Source organism: Pelophylax lessonae, assembly GCF_965119305.1.
Source record: "Pelophylax lessonae genome assembly, chromosome: 5".
In the NCBI taxonomy this organism is placed as follows: domain Eukaryota; kingdom Metazoa; phylum Chordata; class Amphibia; order Anura; family Ranidae; genus Pelophylax; species Pelophylax lessonae.
This window is the reverse complement of record NC_138772.1, coordinates 555972257-555983895: the sequence shown is the minus strand read 5'-3', so window position 1 is coordinate 555983895 and position 11639 is coordinate 555972257. Positions and strand designations below refer to the sequence as shown.

The window sequence follows — 11639 nt, the reverse complement described above, 5'->3', positions numbered from 1 at the left end:
AGACCACACATGGTCACCCTGTAGTACAGGAAATTGAAACGATCGATAAGATATCCCCTCTGTGATAAAATATATTCATGTTTGATATTGTTTGAAAGAAAATGACATGCTTAGTTTTAATATCTTGACATATGTAAGGGTTACATTCTTGAAACTGATATTTTATGAGTGGTATGACTCTGTCCACAAAGTACATTTGAAATAGTCATAAACCACAGGACAGCCCTTTTGCCACTCTGATTGTAATTGGTCAGGGGTGTCCGTCACCACCCCTTTTGAACTCAGAGAAAAAAAAGACAGGAAATGAGAGAGCAGTCAGTTCTCATCCTACCATCCAAGCCATAACATCGCTCAAGGGGAACCAATCATACCTGTTCAGCGCCTGAAACTAAGGTAATACCAGGACCGTTTTAATGCAAGTATTTTCATTCTTTCTAAATTGCTGTATCATTTTTCTGTAAATATTTTTATTCGCACCAATTTTAACCTTTCTTATAATTAAACCTTATTTTGAAAAGTGTTAACTTTGTCTCTAAGCTCTTAAACGCAAACTGACCCAAAAGAACCTGTCTCCTGAAAGAGCGCTACTGTCTAGGATAAATCTGAACATTCTTGTCTGAGGTGACAGTGTGTGTTACAGATGGTTTTATATATATACACACACACATACATATATATAAATAAATATATACACACATACACACGTGGTGCTGTTTCTTCTTTAAGTCATGCCCAATAAGTCCAAATTAATCTAATACTCATGCACAGTTTTACTTAGTACATGCGAATTGTCTGCACCGTCCTTTGTTACACAGTCTTACAGTAGGAGAGGATTAGAAACACGCAGCACCTTTAGAGGCGTGGCCAAGGCACATACAAGTCTTCTTTCATCTCTGGCTATATATGTGGGGTGATGTAATGAAGGGGGTGTCGTTTTCATACCTGGGACGTTCATAGCCACGCCCCTGAGGGCGTGATCCCATCCTGTAGAGCCATTAATACATTTACAGGAAGTGCTGCGGTTGAATTGGAGGCCTGGTATGCACGACGCACTTCTGGGTTCAGCGGCATGCGTTCCAGTCGACTACACAGCGGCCTACACAAGGAAGGGACATCATGATTCCTGGGGAGATAAGGCTCACACAAAGGCTAGGGATACATAACCACCCTCTCCATTTCCTCTACTGCACGGTTTCCCAAACTACGGCCCTCCAGTTATTCAGGAACTAGAATTCCCATCATGCCTAGTCATGTCTGTGAATGTCAGAGTTTTACAATGCCTCATGGGATGTGTAGTTCTGCAACAGCTGGAGGGCCGTAGTTTGGGAATCCTTGCTTTACTAGATTACAACTAGGACAGAGATGAAGGTCTCACACAGACGTCCTTAGGAGAGACATATACTCTGCTGAGAGAAGCCCAGCTATGGGATCCAGTTTTAGCATTTACTTTTATATCTAGGTTTATGTGCTTTTTAATCCAATGCGATTTTATCCAATTAGTTTTAATTGCATTTATGACACACTCTCTTCGTTGGACAGGAGAAGCCCGGATTAGGGAATTAGTCATGCAAACTCATTTGGGCAAGGCGACAGGGGCCATCAAACTATGTACACACATCTTGGGGGGAGGTCCTGGGTCTAATTGCACCCTGACGGAGTAGTCATTGTCAGTATATTAAGCAAAGGCTCAGACATGGTTTTATAGTGTGGAGTTGTTTTTCAGGGGTTGGGCTTGGCCCCTTAGTTCCAGTGAAGGGAAATCTTAAGGCGTCAGCATACCAAGACATTTTGGACAATTTCATGCTCCCAACTTTGTGGGAGGAGTTTGGGGATGGTCCCTTCCTGTTCCAACATGACTTCACACCAGTGTACAAAGCAAGGTCCATAAAGACATGGATGAGTGAGTTTGGGGTGGAGGAACTTGGTTGGCCTCCACAGAGTACTGACCTTAACCCGATAAAAAAACCTTTGGGATGAATTAGAGTGGAGACTGCGAGCCAGGCCTTCTCATCCAACATCAGTGCCGGACCCCACAAATGCGCTTCTGGAAGAATGGTCAAACATTCCCATAGACATACTTCTAATCCTTGTGGACAGCCTTCCCAGAAGAGTTTAAGCTGTTATAGCTGCAAAGGGCGGACCAACTCAATATTGAACCCTACGGACTAAGACTGGGATGCCATTAAAGTTCATGTGTGTGTAAAGGCAGGCGTCCCAATACTTTTGAAAACAGTGTACCATCCATGTGCGTTACAAAGAAGTGTCTGGGAATTATATAACCTCCTCCTGGAGGGGCAGGAAGAGGCCTCAAACCACCCCAGTGATGATCTAGCAGAGTCCACAGGAGTGACCAGAGCTACAGTCAGCCCGGACACGCTGGAAGACTTGCAAAAGGCTGCTAGAAATAAAGGAAGGAAGGACGCACCTTGTATCCAGCGGTGGTCTTTACGAGAGAAGATCTTGGGACTTAGTCCACAGTCTGGAGAAAGAAGAGCAGAGGTAACGAAACAGAAGAAGGTTCCTCCAGCACATCACATACCACTGACAAGTTTTTCCAAGAAATGTCTGAGGTTTCTATAACCTCCTCCTGGAGGGGACAGGAAGAGGCCTCAAACCACCCCAGGGATGATCTAGCAGAGTCCACAGGAGTGACCAGAGCTACGACCAGCCCGGACACGCTGGAAGACTTGCATGAGGCTCCTAGACAAAAAAAAGGACGCACCTTGTATCCAGCTGTGGTCTTCACCATCACCAAAGATCCTGGGACTTAGTCCACTATCTGAAGAAAAAAAGAATACAGCAGGTATGTCCACCACATCACATACTATTCACATGTGTTACAAAGAAGTGTCTGGGGTTTCTATAACCTCCTCCTGGAGGGGGCAGGAAGAGGCCTCAAACCACCCCAAGGATGATCTAGCAGAGTCCACAGGAGTGACCAGAGCTACAGACAGCCCGGACACGCTGGAAGACTTGCATGAGGCTCATAGACATAAAGGAAGGACGCACCTTGTATCCAGCTGTGGTCTTCACCATCACAGAAGATCCTGGGACTTAGTCCACTATCTGAAGAAAGAAGAATACAAAAGGTAAAACAGCATGTACATCCAGCACATCACATACCATCCATGTGTACTACAAAATAAGTGTCTGGGGTTTCTATAACCTCCTCCCAGAGATGCAGGAGAAGGCCTCAAACCACCCCAAGGATGATCTAGCAGAGTCCACAGGAGTGACCAGAGCTACAGTCAGCCCGGACACGCTGGAAGACCTGCATGAGGCTCCTAAATATAAAACGCTGCCAAAATAAGTACCGCATCCTATATAGTTGCCTCTCTTTTTCGACCTTTTTCTATGCTGACTTTTACTGGTACCATGGAAACTATAACAAAATAGGTTGTATTGATTTGTGTTAAAATCTCAGGATATAAAAGCCATGGGATAACATATCAATTATATTTCTTCATGACAGAAGTCACAAAACCACAGAACTTTTGAACAAGATAATCCAAATAGGTCAACATGTTTCACATAGGTGCTTCCTCAGGACCCTTTTCACATGTTCATGAAAAAGTGACAGGTCACCTAAAATAGGAACCAGGGGAGGTATCCAGTAGCCGCCAGCAAAAACTAAAAAAGGGCTGTGATCTATGCTGACGAGTTATTTGCGGGACGCCGCGATTGTATCTCCAGCTACCGTTTTATATGTGCTACATCCATGTGAGTAGTTTTCTTTAATAATCATCAATATGATTTATGGGGTTACGCTATGGTCTTTTGTACAATTTTTTTCCTATATATTCATCTGACCACTATGGAGCTCCTTTGAGGAATCAATTTTCTACGGTGCTACCTATGGTTTCTTGGAATTCCTGAGACATGCTTTATCTGGCGAGGCTTTCTCATTAAGTGGAGTAGCCACGGCTTTTTGGCAAGCTGCTACCCTCATTAGTGCACTGTGGTGTCCCCACCTTACACATTCCCTGGGTGTCACAGGAGGAAGGACTGTTATCACAACCACTTTCTTGGATTTGTTTTACTTTGGGATTTTTAGACACTCTATACCTAATTTATATGTTATTTTCACAATACCATTCGTATGATATTTTTCCGTCACTGCATTTATGATTCATTTTTAAGTTTAGCGCTGCATTTTTTGTGAATATTATTGCATCAGGAATAGTAACAAGAGGCAAAGGGACACATCTATAGTTTAAAAGACAAGCGGTGGTATAAAAAGGTGCCACCTACAACCCCCCCCCCACCAATTTAAAAAATATATAAATCTGGCAAAATGTATCCAAGGAGGATGGGAATAACAGAAAAAGCACAAAAAATTCCTTCCAGTGCGAATACATATAATGGATCGACACCATGGACAGCCCAAAGCCTACCAAAAAGGGCGATTGCAATAATACTCAGGTAGTCTATAAAGATATGGTAACCACTTGCCAATACTGAAGAGTGGACTTCCCCAACACCGAACTGACATAACAACCGCCACAAAAATTCAGAATGCGACATGTGAAAGGGTCCTAAGGAAGCACTCATTTGAAACACGTTGACCTATTTGGATTATCATGCTCAAAAGTTCTGCGACTCCTATCATGAAGAAATAGGATTGTACACTAGGAATAGGTGTGATCCCATTACTTTTATATCCTGTGATCTTAAAACAAAAATAGGGGGGTGCTAATCTACCGAAAATCCGAATGTATAATTTATCCTCTGCCTCCTCAGAGTGGGTTTGGACTGGTTTGTCGGGGACATCCAGATGCTCCAACTATATGATCTTGGATCCCAGATGGTTGACCCATGTGAACTGTCCGCTATATTAAACTGCAGAACTCCCTCCCGCCACCATTAAAACACAAATTTACTATTAAGCGATACCCTATCACAGGGTTTCTCAACCAGGGTTCCTCCAGAGGTTGCTGGGGGTTCCTTGGGCAATGAGTAATTTCTGCCTCTCAGATGAGTTCCCACTGACACCATTGAGCTTTTTACCTATCTGGATGGAGGTAATTCTTCACAATGGCCACCAGTGTAAGTAGCATTCTTCCAACTGACCATCACACTAATGTGTCATGAGTTGCAGATATAGTGACTTATCAGGGGTTCCCTGAAACCTAAAAGGTTATTTTTTTAAGGGTTCCTCTGTGTTGGAAAGGTTGAGAAAGGTTGCCCTAATAGCTTGGGAGATCAGGGAAAAAAAATGGGGCTCTCCCCTTTTATATCTCGCCACCTTCCAATAAATGGTCACCCTCTCTTCCCACATAGGCGGCCTTTTCCACATGGGCCTCCCACGGGCTTACAAGCTTGGCACAAGGTTTTGATCTCCCCTCTGGCTCAACCCTCCCCTTCCCGGTTATTCCAACCCGCTACAACCTACCAGCCCACCGGTTCCTATTAGGGATAGACCGATAATCAGCAAGGTCGATATGCACTTTCCCCTGATGTCTGGAGTCAGGACTAGTCTTGCGGGAGTGTATCACAGCCATACACCCACCCACAGCAGCACGGTGCCAACCAGCCACCCACATCCACAGGCCCTGTACCAGCCCCCCACAGACAGGGTGCCAGCCAGCCACCCACCGCAGAGTGCCAGCCAGGCATTAAACAAACATTAACATGTTCAGTACCAGATTTGTGTCAAAAATTGTCTCCATTTTTCAAAATTTTAAATGTACAAAATATTGGCCAATACTGATACATTGTGACCAAAATATCGGTATTGGCCCTGAAAAAAAACACATCAATCTATCCCTAGTTCCTATATGTCCGACAAGCAATTCATTTTTCAGCTAGCTTTTGCCCTGACAGGGGTTAAGATTTTCGCGCAACCATACTGGACACCCTCTTGGATCTTGGCCGCCTTAAAATTCCGGACATTTACAAACCCCTAACTTGCCAACTTGTCAAGCCTCCACACCCGGATCAAACCTCCCCGTGAAAACAAGGATTTCCCATGCATGAGGCTCCTAGACAAAGGAAGGACGCACCTTGTATCCAGCAGTGGTCTTCACCATCACAGAAGATCCTGGGACTTAGTCCGCTATCTGAAGAAAGAAGAATACAAAGGTAAAACAGCATGTACATCCAGCACATCACATACCATCCATGTGTGCAACAAAAGAAGTATCTGGGGTTTCTATAACCTCCTCCCAGAGATGCAGGAAGAGGCCTCAAACCACCCCAAGGATGATCTAGCAGAGTCCACAGGAGTGACCAGAGCTACAGACAGCCCGGACACGCTGGAAGACCTGCGAAGCTCCTAGATATAAATGATCCCAAAATTAGTACCACATCCTATATAGTTGCCTCTCTTTTTTGACCTTTCTGGCTTTACTGGTACCAGGGAAACTTTAACAAAACAGGTTTTATTGATTTGTGTTCAAATCACAGGATATAAAAGCCATGGGATAACATATCAATTATATTTCTTCATGACAGAAGTCACAAAACCACAGAACTTTTGAACAAGATAATCCAAATAGGTCAACATGTTTCACATAGGTGCTTCCTCAGGACCCTTTTCACATGATCATTAAAAAGTGACATATCACCTGAAATAGGAACCAGGGGAGGTGTCCAGTAACGGCCAGCAAAAACTAAAAAAGGGCAGTCAAGGTTTCATCAGGAATAGTAACAAGAGGCAAAGGGACACATCTATAGTTTAAAAGACAAACATCAACCCAAATGGTAGTACAACCTCAATAAACCGATGTGGTATAAAAAAATATCGGTATCGGCCCTGAAAAAACCACATCGGACCTTTATGTCCAACAAGCAATTCATTTTGCAGCTAGCCTTTGCCATGACAGGGGGGGGGGGGGGGGGGAAGCATTTTTGCGCATCCTCTTGGATCTTGCCCATCTTAACCACTTTACCACCGGAGGATTTTGCTGTCTTACGTCCAGGCCACTCTTTTGCGATTCGGCGCTGTGCGACTTTAACTGACAATTGCGCGGTCGTGCGACGCCGTACCCAAACAAAATTTACGTCCTTTTTTTCCCCACAAACAGAGCTTTTTTTTGGTGGTATTTGATCACCTGTGCGATTTTTACTTTTTGCGCTATAAACAAAAAAAGAGCGTTTATTTTGAAAAAATAACAATATTTTTAACATTTTTTTTATATGAAATTCCCCCCCCCAAAAAAAATGTAAAAATCTAATTTTTTAAAAATTTTTGGCCAATTTGTTTTCTGCTACCTATGTTTGGTAAAAAAAATCACGATAAGCGTATTTTCATTGGTTTGCGCAAAAGTTATTGCGTTTACTAACTACGGGAAAGATTTCTGTAATTTTTGGTGTTTTTTTTTTTTTAACGCTTATGGCGGCGATCTGCAATTTTTTTGCGGGACTGCGACATTGCGGCGGACAGATCGGACCCTTGACTGACATTTTTGACACTTTTGGGGGTACCAGTGACATTACTGCAGTAATCAGTGCTATAAATATGCACTGTTACTGTAAAAATGACACTGGCAGTGAAGGGGTTAATTTTATTGGAGAGGGAGGGGTTAATGTATGCCTGGTGCTTACTGACGTGTGTGGGGGGAGGGGACTGAGTGACACAGGGACAGATCAGATGTTCAGCTATGCTGAACACTCCGATCGGTCACTCCCTGTCACTTAGGAGATCCGCCCGCTCTGTTTACACAGGCGGGCGGATCTCCTCACTCGATTCCCCGACGATCGGGGAAGAGCGGCGGCGATTGCCGCTGCTCCTCCCCTGGCCCGACTCCCGCTGTGACTGAAAACAGCGGGAGCGCGCCTCCGGCGGCGCGCGCCGCCTACAGGGGGAGGAGTCAAGCGACGTAGGTCTACGTCGCTGGACGGGAACGAGCCACATTGCTGCAGTAGCCTCCATGTGAGCAGAGGTAAAGTGGTTAAAATTCCGGACATTTAAAAACCCCTAACTTCCCAACTTGTCAAGGCTCCCCACCCGGATCAAACCTCCCCGCGGAAACAAGGATTTCTCCTTTCCACGGTCAAGAGACTGCATCCTTGCGGGCTACAACACCACCTGTGCCTTCATCACCAACGAATTGTGGAGGGAGCAGCAACTGAAAATCATGCACAGAGCATACTCAGCTTTTTCAATGTCCTCAACCTCCACAACAATGCTCATGGTGCCTCCAGACCAGACCAACGCTGTATCACAGGCTGTGGAGCTGTCATCTCATCTCAGGCTTCTGGGACCAAATAGAAAATCTTGCAGCCACAGTGACTGGGTATCAACCATGTAAAGACCCTTTCCCCTTGCTATTTGGCTTTCTGGAAAGATCTCCCCTTGGATATTCAAAAACGCAGTCTCTGATTGTTCGACACAACAAAGCTTGGCTTTCCACACATGCTTCATGGTGGCCAGAAGGGCCATCCTCAAAAAAATGGAACCTCCACCACCCCTCCTACAGCTTCTGATGTGAGAACTGAACTGGTCAGCCAACTCCGCAAAGAAAAAAACTGGACCTATTCTTCTCCACTTACAACCACTCGCGCTTTTACAATAAATGGGACTCTTTCCTGACTAAACTCCCACATTCTGCGGACATCCCCCCCCCCCCACCCGATAATGGGTGAGACCCTTTCCTCCTCCTTCTACCCTCTCTTTTCCCAATAAATCCAACAAATGACTGACGCCGAGACCACTGCATCCTCCAAGCCTCTTATGGTCACTGACACCCTATCTATACCTTGTTTCAATTTGTGTAGCTGCCCCCCCCCCCCCATGCAAATATTCACTACTAGTTCCAATCTATACATTTTCACTCAACTCACCCCCTCCGTCACCTTCTTCTACATTGAATGAGTGTTTTCTACCTCTCCAGCCAAATGACGGCTCTTATCGTGTAAGATCTTATTAAGTGGTTCTACCCCCCCCCCCCCCCAAATCCCGTTTCCATACCCTCCCTCCTCACCTCCCCCGTTTCCATACACTCCCTCCTCCCCTCCCCCATTTCCATACCCTCCCTCCTCCCCTCCCCCGTTTCCATACCCTCCCTCCTCCCCTCCCCCGTTTCCATACCCTCCCTCCTCCCCTCCCCCGTTTCCATACCCTCCCTCCTCCCCTCCCCCGTTTCCATACCCTCCCTCCTCCCCTCCCCCGTTTCCATACCCTCCCTCCTCCCCTCCCCCGGTTTCCATACCCTCCCTCCTCCCCTCCCCCGGTTTCCATACCCTCCGTCCTCCCCGGTTTCCATACCCTCCCTCCTCCCCGGTTTCCATACCCTCCCTCCTCCCCTCCCCCATTTCCATACCCTCCCTCCTCCCCGGTTTCCATACCCTGCCTTTTCTTCTTTTCCTTCAACCTTAGAGCCATTTGCTTCCACTGCTCCTGTGAAATCCCCCCCAGGGTTTCACTGTTTTTGTACATTCGCTCTTTTGTATTTTGGAAAATTCCAATAAAATGTTACAAAAACCCCCCAAAAAAATCAATAAAACATTTTTTATTGGTTGTAGATTTCCTGGTACAAAATCCGCTTTTTTTTTTAACCTTTTTCTATGCTCCTAGAAATAAAGGAAGGACGCACCTTGTATCCAGCTGTGGTCTTCACCATCACAGAAGATCCTGGGACTTAGTCCGCTATCTGAAGAAAGAAGAATACAAAGGTAAAACAGCATGTACATCCAGCATATCACATATCATCTATGTGTGCTACAAAGAAGTATCTGGGGTTTCTATAACCTCCTCCCAGAGATGCAGGAGAAGGCCTCAAACCACCCCAAGGATGATCTAGCAGAGTCCACAGGAGTGACCAGAGCTACAGTCAGCCCGGACACGCTGGAAGACCTGCGAAGCTCCTAGATATAAATGATCCCAAAATTAGTACCACATCTTATATAGTTGCCTCTCTTTTTTGACCTTTCTGGCTTTACTGGTACCAGGGAAACTTTAACAAAACAGGTTTTATTGATTTGTGTTCAAATCACAGGATATAAAAGCCATGGGATAACATATCAATTATATTTCTTCATGATAGAAGTCACAAAACCACAGAACTTTTGAACAAGATAATCCAAATAGGTCAACATGTTTCACATAGGTGCTTCCTCAGGACCCTTTTCACATGTTCATTAAAAAGTGACAGGTCACCTAAAATAGGAACCAGGGGAGGTGTCCAGTAGCGGCCAGCAAAAACTAAAAAAGGGCAGTCAATGTTTCATCAGGAATAGTAACAAGAGGCAAAGGGACACATCTATAGTTTAAAAGGCAAGCATCAACCCAAATGGTAGTACAACCTCAATCCACTGATGTGGTATAAAAAGGTGCCACCTACAAACCCCCCCCCCCCCCCTTACCGACCAATTTTAAAAAAATATAAATCTGGCAAAATGTATCCAAGGAGGATGGGAATAACAGAAAAAGCACAAAAAATTCCTTCCAGTGCGAATACATATAATGGATCGACACCATGGACAGCCCAAAGCCTAACAAAGGGGGATTGCAATAATACTCAGGTATTCTATAAGGATATGGTAACAACTTGCCAATACTGAAGAGTGGACTTCCCCAACACGGAACTGACATAACTGCCACAAAAATTCAGGATTCGCCTTGTTTAAAGGGTCCTAAGGAAGCACTCATTCGAAACACGTTGACCTATTTGGATTATCATGCTCAAAAGTTCCAGCCACCTACAAACAGGTTGCCAGACAGCCACCCACCCACAGGGTGCCAGACAGCCACCCACCCACAGGGTGCCAGCCAGCCACTAGGCATTAAATAAACATTAACATGTTCAGTACAAGATTTGTGTCAAAAATTGTCTTTATTTTTAAAAATTTTAAATGTACAAAATAATCGGCCGATACATTGTGACCAAAATATCGGTATTGGCCCTGAAAAAACCACATCGGTCTATCCCTAGTTCCTATATGTCCGACAAGCAATTTTTCAGCTAGCCTTTGCCCTGACAGGGGTAAGCATTTTCGCGCGTCCATACTGGACACCCTCTTGGATCTTGTCTGCCTTAAATTTCCGGACATTTACAAACCCCTAACTTCCCCAACTTGTCAAGGCTCCCCACCCGGATCAAACCTCCCAGCAGAAACAAGGATTTCTCATGCATGAGGCGCCTAGACATAAAGGAAGGACGCACCTTGTATCCAGCAGTGGTCTTCACCATCACAGAAGATCCTGGGACTTAGTCCGCTATCTGAAGAAAGAATACAAAGGTAAAACAGCATGTACATCCAGCACATCACATACCATCCATGTGTGCTACAAAAGAAGTATCTGGGGTTTCTATAACCTCCTCCCAGAGATGCAGGAGAAGGCCTCAAACCACCCCAAGGATGATCTAGCAGAGTCCACAGGAGTGACCAGAGCTACAGTCAGCCCGGACACGCTGGAAGACCTGCGAAGCTCCTAGATATAAATGATCCCAAAATTAGTACCACATCCTATATAGTTGCCTCTCTTTTTTGACCTTTCTGGCTTTACTGGTACCAGGGAAACTTTACCAAAACAGGTTTTATTGATTTGTGTTCAAATCACAGGATATAAAAGCCATGGGATAACATATCAATTATATTTCTTCATGATAGAAGTCACAAAACCACAGAACTTTTGAACAAGATAATCCAAATAGGTCAACATGTTTCACATAGGTGCTTCCTCAGGACCCTTTTCA

The 11639-nt window shown here is 44.9% G+C and overlaps 1 protein-coding gene across 1 annotated transcript in view; it reads right to left on the bottom strand.

The window, feature by feature from the left end:
• Positions 1 to 11639, bottom strand: part of LOC309556605 (uncharacterized protein) — a gene marked incomplete at both ends in the record, with an annotated part of 37035 nt that overhangs the window by 12539 nt on the left and 12857 nt on the right. Inside the window, 5 exons of the mRNA XM_082259043.1 lie at positions 2723 to 2779; positions 3010 to 3066; positions 6003 to 6059; positions 9537 to 9593; positions 11106 to 11162. Of these exons, the coding sequence (XP_082115169.1) occupies positions 2723 to 2779; positions 3010 to 3066; positions 6003 to 6059; positions 9537 to 9593; positions 11106 to 11162 (285 nt within the window). The remainder of the gene's footprint in view (positions 1 to 2722; positions 2780 to 3009; positions 3067 to 6002; positions 6060 to 9536; positions 9594 to 11105; positions 11163 to 11639) is intronic.